Genomic DNA, 19,041 nt, shown 5'->3' on the forward strand with positions numbered 1-19,041 from the left:
CTAACATCTGCCCAAAGGCCAGGTGGCCTTGCAGAAGCCCTTCTGTCCTTGGTCAAAAACAATGACTGTCTGCTATTGACAGCTCCTTCTAACCAAAAATACACAGGGAAATGAACAGCAGTCATTCCGAGATGTATCTCAAATAGTTGCAGTGCGATAACAACAGCCCAACAGTGGCTATTTGTTCATCCTTCCCAGCTTCTTCTCAGATTGTCTGCATTTTGCTTCTTTTTCGTCCATCCATCCATCCATCCATCCTCTAAACATTTATCTTGTTAAGGGTCACAGGGGCATGCCCATTATACCCGTAAAATTTCTAGCCCTGCAATTCAAAAGTGTTGCTTTTAGCCGAATGGTTTTTTAATCATCATTATTTATGCCTATTAAGGGTAATTTTGCTTAAAGCATGACTCAGATTACGACCTTATGTGCAGCTGACTAAAGATATGTGTCTGTGTGCGTGCGTGCTCACGTGTGTGCCAAGGGGGACAGACAGCACACAGGCTTGCGTGTGCGTGTTCGTGTGGCCCTTTGTATTTACCTCCTCGCTGGCTCCACGTCACCTTCAACACCTTCTTGGCCTGAATCTGCCAGACCGGCTCAGTGTCATAAGCGAGGCCAAGCAGAAGAGGGAAATAGCAGCAACCAGGATCTATCCCCATAGCCACCCGTCTGGAGCACTTTCACTCTCAGGGGGCAGCTGCACGACATCCTGGCGCCCCGTCATCTGCCACCATGCTCTTAATAACCTTACCTGCCCCTGTCCTGCAACCCCCCCACCCTCCACTGCCTTCCTGTACATGCACACTCACACATTTATTCCGCACCAGTACTAAAACCCCTTCAGACAACCAGTCACCCACCTCGCGTCCAACAACCAGGACGTTTAACATATGATGCATTATTTACCTATTTATCCAGTAATTAATTGCATGAAAGCCTTTTTTTGTGCCCCAAACACCGGCGACGCCCAGCACTACCCCGTGGGCCTGCTGGCGCCAGCTCCCCACCCCCCCCAGCACACAGGGAGGTGGCATTCCACATGGCATTCCCACTGTTGTTTTTATATCCTTGTTTTCTTTCCTATCCCATTTCATTCACATGCATGCACATTGGTGCATTATCCTAACGAAGTGTCACTTCCAGTATCCCCACCTGCCGTTCATCCAGGACTGTAAACCGAAAATCTGGAAGATGTTACAGAACAAAAGCGGTGTGGGGAGCTGACCACCTCACTTTGCTTTGCATCGCAGCCATTTGTCATCTCTGAATCTGAGATCTTGTCTGGGCCGCCAGATGGCTTCATTATCATAACGCACTTAACCCTACATACTTAGGGCTTATCGTTTCATGCGCTGCACAGACAGAGTGGGGAGCTACTGTCTGGCTGGTTTCTTTGTTTGTTTTGTTACAAGGAACAGAACCAGATTTGACAAGATTTAACTAATCAATAAACAAAGGGAGGGTGGCGCACTAGGTATTTCTGATACCTAACACTTCCATAGTTAGGGGTCTGAATCCTGCCTCTGCTATAGAGTATTCCTGTGTAATGCCAGTTTCCCCCTGCAGTTGGACTAACCAGTGCCTCTAAATCAGCCATAGTGCACGTGCCATGTAATGGTCTGACATCCCAGGGTGTACCCCATTGTTGTGTGACCTTGACCAGCATGAGGTGTTAGAAGGTGGAGGGATAAACAAAAGAGCCTGTTTCAGTCTCTGGGCGATTATGCTTTATTTATATATAATGCCATCATTTTGTGTCCTTTTCTTTTAGTACTACTCATGATAAAACGGGCTGCTAACACAGTTTTTGTGAGACAGGTGACCATTAAATTTTGGTTACACAAAGGAGGCTCGATGTGTTTCACGCCAAGGGCAAAAACAGAATCATATTTGAGCCCTAGGTTTGGTAGCAACATTACCTTGAGCCACGGGTTAACAGTCCCTCCATGTTAGCCTAGCACTGGCACATCGATGAATGAATTATGTTTGTCAGAAATTACAGTTATTTTTAAACAGGCAAATGCATCAGCGGTGATATATTAGCTCGTTGGACGCCTTTCTCCTTGCATTAAAGCCACACTATGGTGACGTAACAGACCAAAACAAGAGCTAGGCCAATTCTAAAGTCTCGAGATATTTCTACTGGGCCAGACTGGACTCGACTGTGCTGCTCAAGAGACTTTTGTGCTCATAATTTCAATGGGATGTTGCCATCATGATTAATGGTACAATTACCAGAAGTGAGAATAAGGAAAAGGAAAAAAATGTGCAAGTGAGATTCACAAAGCATTTTCTCAGACCTCTCTGTATTACTAGTCTATTAATCAATAGCCTCTATAATGCATGCAGCGCTTCTTCCGGAAACCTGGAGTAGTAGGTTATTTGGAGCTAGACAGAGGAATGTTTAGTAGCTGAAAAGAGGAGCGGTAACCGAAACCAGATCTAGAAATGTAATTATGCATTTGCCTGTACCGCACATTTTCAATGGCCAGTGAAGGACTGTGGCCAGCTTTGTCAGGTGACCACACATAATCCATGGCTGGGAGCAGAATAAAACAATGGCTAATCTGAAAACGGGACTAAAAAAAACAAAATTGAGGACAGTTAATTCTATTTCCTTCCACATCTTTGCACTTTCATGCTCCAAATCAATGGACTGAGGCCCACTAACTAGTTAACGCTGATTAAAAAACAAAATGACATAAAACTGAAACTATGTAAATAACACCATTAACAGTCTCAGGCTGTTCTTTTAAATTCGTTTACATATGTATTTAAGTATATTTGCATATTTCAAAAATTAATACAAAGATACAAAACACGTCATGCTTCTTTTAACAAATTACAGTCCCAAGCCATCAAAACATCACTGTTTTGTGCAAATTAGATTAAATTTGATTCCTATTAACAGATGGAATTGTGTCATGCAACGGAACCTCTAAATACAATATCCGAAACAGATATATATTTTAGTCCTAAGGAAAAATTTCATGCAAAACAAAATAACTGACAAATGGGTATATAATGCTAAAGCTGATTTTTCTATGATTTCAACATCAGGTCAATTTTGACAAGTTCACAAATATTCACTGTTGCTGGTGATGTATAAGATATCCATACATGTCTGACATGTCTTTGAACATAGAAAGTGTGTAAGCAAAGTGGTTTGGTGCTATTGCACTGCTTAGTGCTCACCAATCCTCTTGACAGTCCAGTTCACTCATCTTTGTTAGCCCATAAAATAAATATAAGCAATGGTGTCTATAAAAACACCCAAATGCTTTTACTGCAGACAAACAGCTGATTTATTGTTAGAACAGCGAAGACAAATTACAGCAAAAGATGATACCGAAATTACTGTGCTTTGCTCTCAAATTTCCTTGCCAATTTCAGTCACGCTCACAAATCGCCTCCTCGGAAGATGCAATCAGGCACCAATAGCCGACTGGGTCATCGACGCAGAGCTGGGCTGCCGGCTGGGCATTCCGAAATCCTGAAAGTTCGCCCCCGGGAACTCAAACTGGATCCCAACTGGAAGCTGAAGCACCGCTGGCTCCACTTCCCGATCTCGGCTCCACACCATTGTTCTGTAAGCCTCGGTAACGAGGGACGCACTGCTGGAACTCCGTTGCCAGGAAACCAGACAAATCAATACTTTGTTTAAAAAAAAAAAAAAATGGTGGAATACAATTCCAGCAAATGATTTGATTCCAAAATCACCCCCACTCCTCAACCCAGGCTCACACACGAAAACAATTCTTTACTAGCCCTGCTTTGCTAGAAAGTTTTACTCCTGCGAATATCTTAAAGTTTCAGAGATCTCCCACTTAAAAGCATTATAAGAAACCCCTTTTAGAGTGGTTCAGGGATCCCAGTTTGCTATGCTGACTGCGCCATTCGAGTTGTTTACCCACAGGAATCTGACGTGAGTTTCACTGAACCGGCAGAGTCCAAGAGAAGACTGCAAGGCAGCCCTTGTCCGTGAGCGATACTCTGCATGCCTGCCCCGTTTTCACATTTGTTTTCAGTTTTAATACCCTTTAGAAGGATGGCATTACAATGAATATTGGCAGAAGAACATAAAAGCACCCCCACAATGCCCTAGGAAGCGGCATTCAGAGACAGCCGCAATAACAGTAATGACAATCAGGCTTTGGGCCCACGAGGTGCTTTCACTGAGACAAAGGGTGGGGGGGGGGGGGGGGGGGTTGGGGGGGTTCTCTTCCCGCTCAAGAGGGGACGTGCTCTGCTCCGAACACACCGTCTGCACCTCCCGCCTTGCCCCCTTTTGTCTTCCCCCTGATAGCAGAGGACCTCATTAAAAGCTACACAATAGAGCCCGCGCCTTTGTGAGGATGCTTCAAAAACAACTGTCCTTGGTTGGCCATGTTTGTGCTCATCATTGGCAATTTAATAAACCTCTGTTCCTCATTCGACAAGACCGTCCTCATTCCATAGCTGCTCTGGCCTCCCAGAAATTATTCATTTTCCACTGAAATATTTTTATTTATTTTACACGTTCAAAATATTCAGCTAATGATTTGCATTGGACCAGTGTGGCAGGATGATAAATGGAGAGAGCTCTCTGCTCACTCCTGAATGGAGCTGCTTTGCAATGGGGTTGAACAGAATCTCACTGGTTTCCACATTGCAGAGTTCTGCACCTGGATGCCTTTGCAAATAAACTGTCCTGAAGCACTGTGTTTAGACACTTCTTGGGGGCCTTACTGTTCATTTCTGGCCGGGTGTTTGAGCACAAGCCCGCAGGTTCCACATACAGCCATCCTCCTTTGTCATATATGGAAAAATACATATAATATATATAATACGACAAACAATATGTGGTCAGTATAGTTAAAACGACAAGTACTGATTTGTATCAAAAACTGCTGCAAACAAAAACAAATAAAACACATGAAAACAAAACTCACAGCTTCATGATCAGGCCCACACATTTTGAAAAATTATAAGGCATGGCCCAAATAAAAATGTACAAATGGTAGCTTCAAAAGCATTTTATCAGCTTTAGTGATTAAATGTTTTGATTATTTCACAAGTACAGCACAGACTCAGCACATTTCTTCTAGTACAAAAGAAAAGCAAAATTCTGACATGTAAACTCAAAGTGCCTCTTGGTAGGAAAGAAGTGATATCCAGCATGTTCTTTGTCAGCACCCTTTGTAATTTAAATAAAGTAAAAATTCAAAGAAAAAAAAATGAACATTTAACATCAAGCTGCAATGGGACAATGATAGACAAAGTGGTCATGGTCGTTACTGCGGTCATACGACCCCCATGCAGCAACTACCCTGTCCCCCTCAGACATACATTAACAAATTAAGAGCCCTTGTTATGGTTAAGAGAAGCATCTAACCCCTGTGGATTTCTACAGCCTTCTTCTCGAGATTCATGGGGCACTGCTTTCAGTGTTTGAACCTGATTGATTTTCTTCAACTAGACCAGACTAGACACATTCACCCTTCATTAAAACCTCAATAACACAGCACGAGTGTCCCCATTATGTCTTTTTCATTAAAATGTGCATGCTAAGAGCAAACTTTATCACCGCGTTTTGGCTCATAGGCCATTGCCTAGAAAAATATTAACGGTAACCTTACTTTCTATTTGAAGTGTTGCGGTAACAGGACTTCGACGCTTGAGAAAACAAATCTTTTGAAAGTGAATTATCTTAATTAAGTCTACCTTTTCAGCTTTGTCAAAGCTTATCTATCATTATCTTCAGAGAAGAAAATCAGTATTTAGTTGCCTGTGAGAGTCTCCTTTGTTTACATAACCAAGGGAAGGCTTTCCTAAAATTTAATTTGTTCCTCAAGTACCATATCATTTGACAACATCATGCCCCACACAGTGAGGAAAAAGAAACATACATTTCAAGATCAGCTGGAGAAACCGGAGAAGAATGCTTGAGCAGCCATTCGTTCGGGATGATTCCACAAGGACATCAGAGCCGACATTCAGAAAGAACAGAGTGAGGAAATTTTTTTTAGACAAGGAGGTTTTCAGTACACCTGTGTGCCCAGGTGTCTTCCTGCTTAATGCACATGGATGCCAGTGTTGTGTTTCTCACAGCACTTACTAGAATCCAGCAGGGTTCTGTTCGCGTATGGAACTGTAAGCTGGGTCAGACAGGCCCATCAGATTATTTCAGCCACAATGGACCAGAGTCTTATAAAGTGTAGATTCACCTCAAAGCCAGCAGGGCATGCTGAGGCTATCTGGATCTCTGGCTCAGGCCCAGTGACTGAATAATGCAGTCAGTCCTGCTGGAAAATGACAGAATGCCGACCCTATAACCCTGGCATTAACAGCGCCGGGCTCTGCAACTGGCTGCCCATACCGAGCAACTGAATCAATCAGGGGCAGCCTGACGGCCCTTTTGCTCCTCAGATGTAAACAGATGTCCTAGTTAACAGGCCCCATGTATGCTGGATCCTCACTGACAAACTGCAATTGCGAATCAGTCAGTTCCCTTTTTTATTTTATCTGTGGATGTCGTTCTGGACTGTCCCAGTGCAACGGGAGACAACATGACACAACACGTCGGAATAAGGCAGTAAACAGTGGTAACACACAGGAACACAAACTATTTCTTGCACCTTTCCTGCTCCCGTCCCTATTTTACACTGTCATCATTTAGGGCACGGACATTATATTCTATTTTCAGTCCCAATCCCTTAAAGCCGCTACACTTCTTCGGAATGAGCCTCTGAATGAGGCTTCCGGCCCATGGATATGACCCCCTGGCCAATACTGTGCACATCGTCCTCGCTGCACTCAACTCCGGATAAAGCAATTAATAAGGCAACCTTCCCATTCTCAACATAAGGCGAGTGGAAGGCCTCCAAATATTGTGGAGATTTGGTGGGGCACACTGGGTCACCGCCTCAGTGGCGCTATTAATCTGAGGAAATCGTTTTCTACTACGCTGTCCTGGCCGTTCATTAGCGGGTGGTCGCTAGCTGCATGATAATGATGAAGAATCCTTGTGGTCAAAAACGTGCTGCGATGATCTTGTAAGTGGAGACTGAATTCACATACAGGAGGCACTTAGTGCTGCTTATCTCTTCTTATTAGCAGTGACTAATAAACACTGATTTCCTGGACCAGACCATAACTGCAGAAATCCCCTGCTTTTCACGCTCCCTTAAACCCAAACTGGCAGACAAGGAGGGAGAAAGGCTACCATGGTGACACAGAAAATGCTAACCATGTCAAGACGGGAGAGTAGATGATGCTTTTGATCAACTAATGCCAAGGGGATTCGGTCGTCGAAGTAGATTAGATGAACATCACATCGCGCCATCAGCCAATCGGAACTACTGCTTTGCCGGTGAGAGAGTCTGAAGTGGCTTAGGATGGCAGACGAGGGAGGAAAGATACCCATCAACAGTCGAGCAGGGGTATGGCTGGCTGCCCATGGTGGCAACCTGTCGGTCCCGCTTCCGGACAATGGGCCGTGACAGTGTATTGGAACTCAGGTACATTCTGTGTTCCGTGGCCAGCAAATGGGTGAATGGCTTTTGATTTCATTAAAAAAAAACCTCTTCTGAACACAGTCACAGAGGACTTCCACCCAGACATCGCGAAGATGGAATGAGGCATCCTGCCCTTAGAGGTAACCTAATGTACTTGCAGTACTTGAGCTGCTTGTTTTTCCATCGCAAGACATCAGCCCGCATTTATTTCTATACGGCACAACAGTGGACAGACTACTGCTAATCAGTAATTTCAGTACACTCTCCTAGGTGCCTGGATAATTAACATATCAATTGAGAACTTTGCAACCCTTAGGCGATGTACTGTATATAACCTGAATTTGAACCCGACATCATTCGGGTTGGGTACAGTTCCTTGGACATCATAGCGCACACTTCCAGCAAAAGCAATCTGCCATTTCCTTTTATCCACGTCTTCCTCATCCTCTGACCACCACAAACAGACTGCATACTGAAACAATACACATCATCATATGATCGGCATCATAAAACAGCTGCTGATTGATAAGGCTCAATGATACACAATGGGAATAAATAAAGGAATGAATGAATGAATTAAATAAATGAATAAACAAACAAACAAACAAACAAATAAATAAATAAGACCACTCTGGTTCTCACTCTGGTTTGAGCTCATCCTAGTCCTGGTATGCAAGGAATGAGCAGAGCCTCCCTTCTAACAGGCAGCATTATAAATTAAATAACAATGGAATAAGCATGTTTGTAAGCTAATTTTTATCTACGGCAGTACCCTAGAAATCAATTCAAAGGTAAACAGTTGACCCACGTAAAATCAAAAACTCAGAAATATTTATCCCCACCTTCCATGTGGGAATTTTAAAAAATAGCCCATGAACTAACCCTTACTTGGCAAGTTAGGCAACCACACATAAACTGTCCTGCAGCCCAGATGCAGCCTAACTTGCAATTCCTTCTGCAGCAGATGGCTATCAATGGTGGACATTTGAGCTCCAGCAGATCTCAAGAACCAAAAAAAGGACACATTGTGTTAATAACCTTAAAAGGGTCAATGATGATCTATCCGTACCAAGCATGACACTTAAAAATATGATCAGGTTATAAAAAACATGCCCCTCCAAGCTCCACATCTCTTTCACTCCCCCTTGCTTTGTCTCTTTTTGTCTACTCTAGTCCTGCCCTCATTTTGAGGATTTAAAGTGATGCCAACGGTGTTCTTCAAAGAGCTGCCTTTCAATTGTTTTGGGTACTTAACCCCAATAAATCACATTCTTCCAATCTGTGACTGCACAGTGGGTTTATCTAAAGGGACAAAGGCATACATTTAAAGGGAACGATGCCTTCTTGTACCATGGGGCCCGAGCCCATATGCGTATGTGTACAGAGCAACTGAAACTGCTTCGTGTTTCGTTGCAGAGAACAGAAAGAAAGGGTGGGAAATAATAACATTTGACCAAAAACCAGCTGCCAACATTTAATTTCACTACGTTAAAGGCAGCCTTTCCACCAGCTTGCTCAGGCTTACTGAGAAAGGATGATGCGACAGCATTGGGCTGCTTTTAGAACTCCCCCACACTCCACCATAACCTCAAGAGGCTTTCCCAGCCCATCTACCTGTCATGTTAATCCTCTCCTGTTCTCTATTCTGCAAGACCCAAGCGTTTCCATGAACCAGTCTGTTTGAACAGAAGATCTTCTTTGGCTGGCAGAAGATAAGCCCTCAATCCTTCGATCCCCATTCATCTCCAAAGAGAACTCTACACATCACTCAATCATTAATGTACACTACCAAGAAGCTCCCACCATCCCAAGGATTAAGGGTTTGGTATCTATGGCAAGTTGCATGAAGTCCCTGGATTAATGGCATAACAAATGATAATGAACAACAAATCCAGCACATGAAAAAATTACACTTGTGCCCCAGAGATATACGCTGCTGCCCATGCACATTAAAATAAGCTAACTGGCCCAAGCTAACTAGTAGGCCTTGTACTGGCAGATAAAAAAAAACATGCATGCATACACAAATCATAAAATAAAATGGATGAAACAGGGAAGCAACATCGCATTTTTCACTGAAGGGAGTGAGCATGAGTTCAATGACCGAAAGTGACGTTTAAGGGAGAGTTTTTAGAGCATAATTAGTCAGAAGGATGAAATGCAAGCATGCAGGAGACTCGTTACTCTGTTGCTAACCTCGTGTGCCATCTCATGTGCTCATCACAAGTGTACGCCCAATCCGACAACACCTACAAACAACCCCCTGAAGGTTCCAGAATGAGAAATCTCATTGCATGGTGCCCTCCCAGTGGGGAAGCCTTTTGCATCTACAGCCAATGGCGCGCTCTGGTGCAGCTAATCGGCGCCCCCCCGCCCCCCCCTGGGATCAGTCTCTGCCATTGCTAGGGATTACATCATTGAGTGATGAGTCACTCCCAGCTTTAAGGCGGGGAGTGGAGCAGGTGGGGAGGGAGGTGTAATTTAGCAATTGCCCCAATCTAGCCCCTCCTCCAATTTGCCCCCTACACACACACATACATGACAACCACTCTCACCCTGCCTTTCAGAGGCCTTCCACTTGAATGGAGAGAAATCCTTTCAGCAGAATGGGTTGGAGGGCCTGCTTTTCAACGTGACAGTCCCAGTTCCCTCCTCTTTCCCCCAGATGCTCTATGGGTCGCCTTCAGAACTCACACAATGAAAATCTGCCAGCTCCCCATTCACAGCCTGATTAATATGCGAAGACAAGCCATCTTTATCAAATGGATGACCAGAAAAAAATTAAAAAGGAACAGCTTGAAGCAGGATTTTTCCACGTAGTCAGTGATAAATATCAATCTCTTTCCCTCTCTTCCTCATTTCCGTCTCATGCACTGCAGGAGAGGTACCGTAAAAAGGAAAACAAAATGAAATCAACATCTGAATTCTAAAGAACAGTTTTTGAAATGCATCCTACAGTATAACCTGACAGCACAGCACCAGGGCATTTATGAAAAAAAGTATATCTGAATGCTTAAAAACAGCCCAAGTAGCTAAAAAATCCCATAGTGAGTCGTAAATGGAGCAAAAATTGTATTTCACTTATATATAGTTCTCTAAGTTTAAGCCCAATGACTTAACTCATGTGTGCAGTGGCCAAGAATAAAAAACCAGATCACATGCACTTGTTACTTCCTGACAACATTTGAAAAACCTCAAGCACATAATCAAACACCCAAAAAAAATTCATTTTCAAAAATGGAAGGAGTAATTTTCCTTACAATGGAGCAGGCCCAGAATTCCACAGAAAATGAGCCAATAACACATTTAATGTATAACATAACCTCAAAATGTATGTTCTTAAAAGCATTTCCAGTTCTAACTTTAATTCTGTGTGATCATTTACTCAGCCCACATCCCAGTGTCAAGAACAGCTGTGGCAAAGCAGCACTACTGGCAATGCAGGATTTTAACAATGGTGTTTCTGACTCAAATAATTACCCAAGATATAGTTTAACCTGACTTACTGTGCACTTAGCATCTGCCAGCTAAATCATCAATTGATTATAATCATCTATTTCATATGCGTAAAGAACGGTAAGGATTATGGCAAAGTAAGCAGATCCCAAATCAGTGCTGAATTGCAGAAAGAACTCTGGACTGTTGGTTTTCACACCTTTGACTTTACCACAAAATTACCAGAAGCACATTTTACAGCCAAAATTATTTCTCATCGTTTCACACCCAGCTTCCCCTGTACTTTAACAGATGACTGACTGAAAGACAGTATTTGTATCCTGAAGACTGCTGTATCAGTGTACATTAAACATATGCTTGATGTTACTGCCCAAGCAGAACTCAATTTTACACTGCCCTGTAAAGGACTTCAGTGATCTTTACGGCTTATAGTTAACCATAAAAATAACAAGGTGGAATTAATGCAGCACAGCCAGTGGGACAGATAATTGCAGGTTAAATTACTTCAAACACCTAACAGATAATACGGATCAAACTCGTCAACAAAATGATAACTTGATACTTATTATTTCAGATATGCTTTTGTTTGGGATCTCACTCATGGGTGATTCTTCTGATGGGGGGGGGCACCAGATGTAATAACAGCGCATGGTTTGCTCTGCAGGGAGATTTCGGTGCGGGGGGTGGGGGTTATATTCCACTCAGTACCAGGCAAGACAACAGGACCTTGTGATATCTTACGTGCATGCTGAAAACAACTTCCAATAATAAACGACAAACTCACAGGGGGCATACCCACTGTTTTTAATGTAAACAATGATTTTTCTTAAAATGTCACAGGTCCAGAGGTCCTATGCTTTGTCCCTAGGAGCCCCACCAAAAATCCAGCAACTGCCATGACATACCATGACATGTGAATATATGTACCGCAAAGTCACAATTCACTACAGAAACTGGAGCAACTCAATATTTACATGTAATTTTGTGGATTACAGTCATACCTACAGCAGTGGTCCCAGAGCTGTTCTAAACTCAATGTATCAATTTAGCAAACTCAACACTTACAGTTACCCAGCAGCTGGACATTTTGTTCATTTTCCATCCAAGAGACAGACTCAAAACCTTATAATTTTTCCTTGTTAGGTTTTTACTATTTCCCCTTCTTTAAAAATAGGCAATCTTATTTTCATAGTGGCTTTGAACTTCCCCACAGAACTTTAAATCCCAGATGTTAACCATTTTGGATTTGTTTATTTTTTTTCCAACTGTTGACAACTGCTAAGCTCTGCCCTTCCCTGACGGTGGCTCCAAAAACACATTCAGCTCTTTTAAACAGCGCCCCCCCCCCCCCCCATTTCTCTCGTTTATTGGTAAGACACTCTTTATTTTCACAGGTACACTAAATAGACATTGAGATTATAAAGCCTTTCCTTTGGAAATACCCCCTGCGTGGTACAGTGTAGCTCACCAGCCAGCAAGGAGGAAGAAAATTCTGAACACAGACAAAGGGAACTGAGAATCTTGCGAACATAACACCAATGGTACACACAGAGGAGAACTCTAAACATGCTACTGGACAGCTGCACGCTGATCTTACATGTCAACGACAAACAAAAGCACAGGCGTGCCATATGTTATCCCACCCTGCACGGTGAGTGATTACAGCACAGCCAACTACTTACAGACATCTCTGTCTTGCCAATACTGACATACGAATAACGGTGTGGGACAGAAAGCCCCCCCTCCCAACACTTATTGGGGATCATAGGTGAGACAAGTTCCATGATACAAAAAAAAGGGATATAGCAAACAGGTTGAAAATAGTCGAGGCGAGGTCTATCGAGGCAAAGATAACTTTTATTGTTTTATTGTGTTCGGAGGAAGTGAAATTCTTGTGCCACAGTTGCAGGGGACGAGATGGGTGAATAGGGAAACAGGACAAACAGCATTACAATCCAAGACAAGACAGTGCTCTTTAAGAATAAGTAATACATAGGAAATAAACAGAAAACAGGTAATTGTCACCACCCCTGATGCCATTAGTGATATGCTTTAGTTAATTTGTTGATGTGTCTTCCGGCACATCAGCTAAAATGAAAATGGTCGGAGCCCCGGTGCACGACTGGGTCCCATATGCCTCCTGTCATTCTGAGATTGATTGCAGCAGGTGCCCAATCGTAACCTCGGAGTCCTGCAACAAAGCTTTTGTCCTGGCTTGGAGAGATGAGTAAAACAGACCTCTTTTTGGGGAAGAAAGCAGTCACCGTGGCAGCTAAGCAGCTCTGAAACATCCCTCTACCCACACGAAAGGCTACTGGCAGAGAGAAGAACACGCCCATTTCAAATCTGGGAAGCCATCAGCGGCGATCTGTACTTCATCATTCAAAATAGAGCCAGAAATTAATGAATACAAGACTAAAAAAAAGCTGATGTTTAGGTAGCTGATGTGTCCAAGTCGAAGATATTTTTTCCAAAACACTGCTATTAAGAATAGTTCAAACTAGAATTATTTAGGTCCATTTTGTGTTATTTCATCTCTATTGCTGTGCTGATCTGGCCTCAAGGTCTCCACCTACAGTTGTTACTGCACTGCACAAAAGCTAAGTAAATGCAGCTTTTTTAGAAAGAATTTCAGTTTGAAGGGCAGACTTCAGATAGTACGACGATGTCTAGAGATTTGCCATGCATCTTGTTTCAATTACATATACACAGAGCTGGCTACATATTTCAGCTCCCTTCTTACCACAGCAAAGGCTGCTTGCCTCCATTTATACCAAACATCTTTTCAAGCCAGAGACTTTATTACAACTTCATGGAAAAAGCACTTTTTATGCTTTTATTGTAGCTGTATTATAAGATCCCATACAAATAACAACGGTCAGTCATTCGGGATATCTTTATTAATTTTATTTTAATTTAAACTTTTATTCACATGCTTTGAGGCCGTGATTCTAACCATATATTTTTTTATTTCAGTACATGTTAATAATCGCTGAGCCGGCCACCACACTATTTGCATCCGTTTTACATGCCGAGCCTACCGTCGCTCGGCTGCAATCCGCACCCGCCGGATAAAAGTAGCGGATCGTTCCCGCCCAGGCGTCCCGCTCTGCGATTGGACGAGAGCGCCTCAGCGCTGGAAAATCGACGATCCGTGCCGTTTTAAAACTCATCAGTCCATCAGTGTCCATTTCGATTGGACGAGAGCGCCTCAGCGCTGGAAAAAAGGCGAGCCGTGCGGTTTTAAATTTCACCAGTCCATCGGTGTCCATATCAAAATAACGACAGCGATAACGTTAATTACAATTACGTCTCCTCACAAATCCGGGACACTGCGTATCCCGTTTGCCGTGTTCAATTTCACGTCAATATTCGCGGTCCGTCTTGGCCGTGACTGAATTTTTTTTCGACTCCCCTGACAGGGCGTTTTTTTTTTTTTGCTAACGGATCCGCCACCGCACACACAAGGCTGCCTCAGCACCGAAAAACAAAGAGTCCGGCCACCCCATCCACCAGACGCATGTTTAAGTCCTCCCAGACGGGCGAGAAGTTCCCCGAGGAGACGGTGTGGACCGTGGTGCTCAGTCCATCCCGTCCCCACCGATACCGAGGAAGAGGGCAGACCTGGACCGGAGAACCCCGATACCCCCCCACGAGTCCACTTGGAAGAGTCACACATATAATAACAATTACGGGCGTCTCTGGGTCCAACTGGTAACGTTTCACTCTGAATGGGCATCAGACCCAGTAAGGTAGAACTTTTTAAACTGGATACAATAGCAAGAGAAACCCCCAGGGACAGTCTGGTATCACTGATTCACCATCGTCACAAAATGCGTAAATTCGGTGTCTGAGACAAAAGCCAGCCCCCACGCCGCCGCCTCCTCCTCCATCCATGAAGCGCCGCTTAAGTAGCCAAATACGGCAGGCTGCTGAATGAAGCGGAGTTGGAGCCCAGACTCCTCTCTCTCTCTATATATACATTTATATGTACATATATACACACACAAATGTATAGATGTATATATATATATATCAATTCGCAACATGATCTCCACTTTTATCTTCTGCTGGATGATTACTACGTGCCTACTTATAAAATTACCCTCGGTCGCAGCCTCCCAAATTTAGAGTTCATTGGATACTGCTGAGTGTTTGGCGATAATATTAAAGCTTTTTTTTCTTGTTAATTTCTACCAAATCTGCCCTGTAAAAGCCACATGCATTTAAACAGGCGCGGGCTTTATTTTCATACCAGTCTGGCAGTAGACATGGACTGGGCTCGTTTCATACAAAAGCGACTGAGCGAAGCGTAAACTTGCATGATTTCCCGCAGAATATCCAAAGAAAACCCGAAAACTACAAGCAATGAAGATGCAATCAAACGACCTGGTATCTGTGCACTAAACTGATTTTATACGCACCGTATTTCCGATGCTAAATTGTGTCGTGTGAGGTTTAAGCTTAGTAGAGTTAAATGAATTACTATCAAGCAAAGGTTTTCATTAATCCCAGTATATTCAGAGGACAGCTCCCGTCTGATTAAACTAACAGGGCTTAGCGAAACGATATCGATGCAATGTAACAACAGCTACACAACCGAGGCAAGCTAAATAACATCCCGTCTTTTATCAAAAGTTAGGACAACAATTGCCTAATGATTTTCAAGCAACTGTTCAGTAATTTCTAGTCTTACCTGCAGTGCCAATGAAAAGCAATGCCCAGATGATATCCCCGGTTTGAAGCATTGCAATTTCTTACAAAGGTATGCTCCTAGAAGAGAACGCGGGGAGTGCGTTGGGTCAGCGACTTCTTCTTCAAATTCAGTATTTTCTCCCTAATATAGTTTTATGTATTTGAATATATTTTTTTTAAGTGTTCCTCGGCTGCTTTCTGGGGTCGCTCGCAGGCTGCTCACAGAATGAGTGACAAGGAACAGCCGTAGCACACACACACAGCGCGAATTAGTCCGCCTATGCAAAATCGCGCTCTCACTCGAGGGGGCACTGGATAAACTAGTGCGCCGGCTTTCTCCATCAGTAACAGCAGATGGTGCATTTCGAAAATCTTGACATGGAATCCTTAAGAAATTAGGATTAGGAATCGAGTCCTTACAGTTGCACTTCGCAGGCAGCCCAAACAATCTGTGTCTTGCAACCTCGCTCGTTCACCTTCCAAGCATTTAATATTGTGATCTGCTACAGAAATGTAAACTTTGAAAGATCACAATCAAAAACACATTTTGTTTTGCAAAGATGAAAATATCAACAGGAACCCGTACATATTTGCATTTCGACATTTTTAACCATTTTTGTGTACCTGCTATACAAATACCATGATAATTAGTCATTAATTTTATATATCACAAAGCAGTTGGGTAGCAATTGCTAAAAGAAGCGACCAAAGTGAAATTTAAATGTTAAGTACCTGCAGTCGTTATATAGATTCTGAATCCACGCACTGTAATTGCTTTTGTAAAACAAAAATAGGAAATTTAATAATATCAATGAGTGGAATCCAAACAGGAAATCATTGGGTTCTCCTGGGATCTTTGAGTTTCAGCTGTGTCACAAACTCATTACCTCACTGCACACTGCTTGTAATGTATTTAAACTGCCTGCTCATCTTTCCCTGAGATATCGCCTTTCCATTTTCCCCATCTTGTGACTGAATCTAAATTTCTCCATTTGTCACAGCGGTTTCAATACGCGAGTAATGCATACCTATTCCAGCAAAGCCATGGATTTCAGACCATCACATATTTCAAGGTAACTGAGTGAGCTCACCATCTGTTCAAGACAGCAGGACACTGACCATCCTAATTAGGGAGTTGTTTCCCAGAAAAGTAGGGCAATTCCAGAACCATTCAGCAAACAGTAAGATCTACAACAGAACAAAGAAACTCTTAGAAATTCATCTTGTTATGACAAAAAAACACTTTCTATGGCAGGAATACAAAAATGGTCAGTGGCTAAGGTTCGCCAGGTGATTAAATATATTATGGGCGACTAGTCAGGGAACTTAAAATACATGCTATTCTAAGCATGCCGCTGTCTTGTTATGCAGCTGCTCTGCAATTGGATCTGAGGCACTCAGCTCACTGTGTGTTTTGCAAACAATTTATACAACTTGTGAAGAACATGGACAGTCCTGAACGTAATGCAATGGATCTGTACTGGAAACATGGAACTTTCCCACTATTTCCCCAAATGGTGACTCACAGTTAATCATGAGGTTTTGCACATGTACAAATACTTTATGTCTTATTAATGTATATGGGCTCTGGATGAATAAAGAAGACATGGATGTATCAGCGCAGAACCTGGAAGAAATGTTATTCCACAAGCAAGGCACTGAGGGTTTGTTAGCATGACAAAATTCTAATAAAAGAGAGAGAGAAAAAACAACAGAGCAAAAGAAACCCTTAATGCCGTAAAACATAAAGATTTTGAAAATGTTTAATTAATGGAGTCAGTTCCTTTATTTTACCAGGTGTTTAACGGTAAACAAAAAAATCAGACTTGTTATTTATCTCTTTCCATTGCAAGAAATATGTAAAACAAGTATTTTTTTACACTACACACGATAAAAGTATTAAATATATTTGTATTGCAGTGTGTATACTTAGTATGAATAATAAATGAACAAGCAATTTTCAGATGTGGCCTGAATTCAGACATTCTATTAAAACATTTAAGCATTGTTTAGCTTTTCATGTTTGGAAAAAGTATTGCACAACAAGTTTGCTTACGATTAAAGCAAAACACAGAAACCACTTTCATTTTAATCAGAAAAAGATTCATTAAAGGCAATGTAAATCCATACACAAAAATAACAAATATTTATGTATCTATCCTTGTATCTTCCCACAGCCACCTACCCAGAACAGGGTTGTGATGAGTCTTGAGCCTGTTCCAGAAGGCACAGGGCACAAGGCTGGGGACACCTTGGATGGGACAGCAACTCATCACAGGGATAACACTCATACACTATGGCCAATTTATAGGTGCCAGGTGCGTAACTGCATGTTTTTGGACTGTGGGAGGAAACCAGCATACTCAGACACATAGAGCTAGGGATGAGCATCCAACCTGCAAACCCACTCAGTCATCATGACACCAACAAACTACCATCAAGTTCAAGGTACTTTTATTGTTTTGCTTAATCTGTGAAGTGCCAACAAAATTAAAATGCTTCTGACCACAAGTGGTCATAAATTCAGTGTGAACTTCTTTGCTACAGAAGCCTAGTTGTACATTGTACAGTACATTTAAATGAATTCCTGACTAGTGAATCAAGTTAATCTTTGTAACCGGATAGGGGCTACAACAGGGTGTAATTGATTCCTCATGAAGGAAAACTTTCATTAGGACTTAAGAAGGGACACTGTGTGTCTGGAATTCTAAAACAGACGGACAACTTTGGATTTTAAAAAGGCTGATAGTGTTTTACTGATTTTATTTCTCATTTGATGGATAAACCAAAGTGAAGAGATGCAGGCAGAATACCACTATGCAGAACACCACTTATGAATTTCGAAATCCACAGAATACTAATTGTGTTCATACCCGACAGAAAGGTATTGTCATTCTATCGGGTTTGCCATTCCTATTGCTCAAAGGCTTGGCACCTGTAATCAAAAATGCAAACGAACTCTTAGGCTTTTTGTGTGTTCATATTCAACTGAAACTGGCAGATTGACAAGCAGTGAATGCATTCCACTGGTGAATGTTAAATAAGCCTTTTGTGCACAATGACAGCATGACAGTAGTCAATTCTTGACTATACCTGCCATTTTTGAATTCAACAACTCCAGCTGAAATTTTTAGACTGTAAAAAATTTCATGAACCTTAACATTACTTTAAAAGGTTCCTGCTCACTTACTTTGAATATCAGTTCACTGTGACTCACTTTCTAGATAGGTAATAGAGTAGCAGTATTTTATTCATCTCCATGGGGAAATTCAGTAGTTTTCAGTCCCAGACACACATGTATATACAGATGAGAGTGAGTTTTGGGGTCAATGCACAGGGTTCAGCCGGTATTTGGGGATAAGTGATTTGCTTGATACAATTAGCTATGGGA

At 42.4% G+C, this 19,041-nt stretch overlaps 1 protein-coding gene across 14 annotated transcripts in view; it reads right to left on the reverse strand.

Moving 5' to 3' along the window:
- ncam1a (neural cell adhesion molecule 1a) overlaps nt 1-15,972 on the reverse strand; it is a 164,534-nt gene extending 148,562 nt beyond the window's left edge. For 2 of the 14 annotated variants that reach the window (XM_072701883.1, XM_072701882.1), the window contains exon 1: nt 15,652-15,972. In XM_072701883.1, coding sequence (XP_072557984.1) covers nt 15,652-15,703 — 52 coding nt within the window. In that variant the 5' untranslated portion in view covers nt 15,704-15,972. The remainder of the gene's footprint in view (nt 1-15,651) is intronic. The other 12 variants (XM_023813598.2, XM_072701880.1, XM_072701886.1 and 9 more) reach the window with 9 other exon arrangements.
- Nucleotides 15,973-19,041: the final 3,069 nt, after the last annotated feature.

The sequence above is a fragment of the Paramormyrops kingsleyae genome, chromosome 18, assembly GCF_048594095.1.
Source record: "Paramormyrops kingsleyae isolate MSU_618 chromosome 18, PKINGS_0.4, whole genome shotgun sequence".
In the NCBI taxonomy this organism is placed as follows: Eukaryota; Metazoa; Chordata; class Actinopteri; order Osteoglossiformes; family Mormyridae; genus Paramormyrops; species Paramormyrops kingsleyae.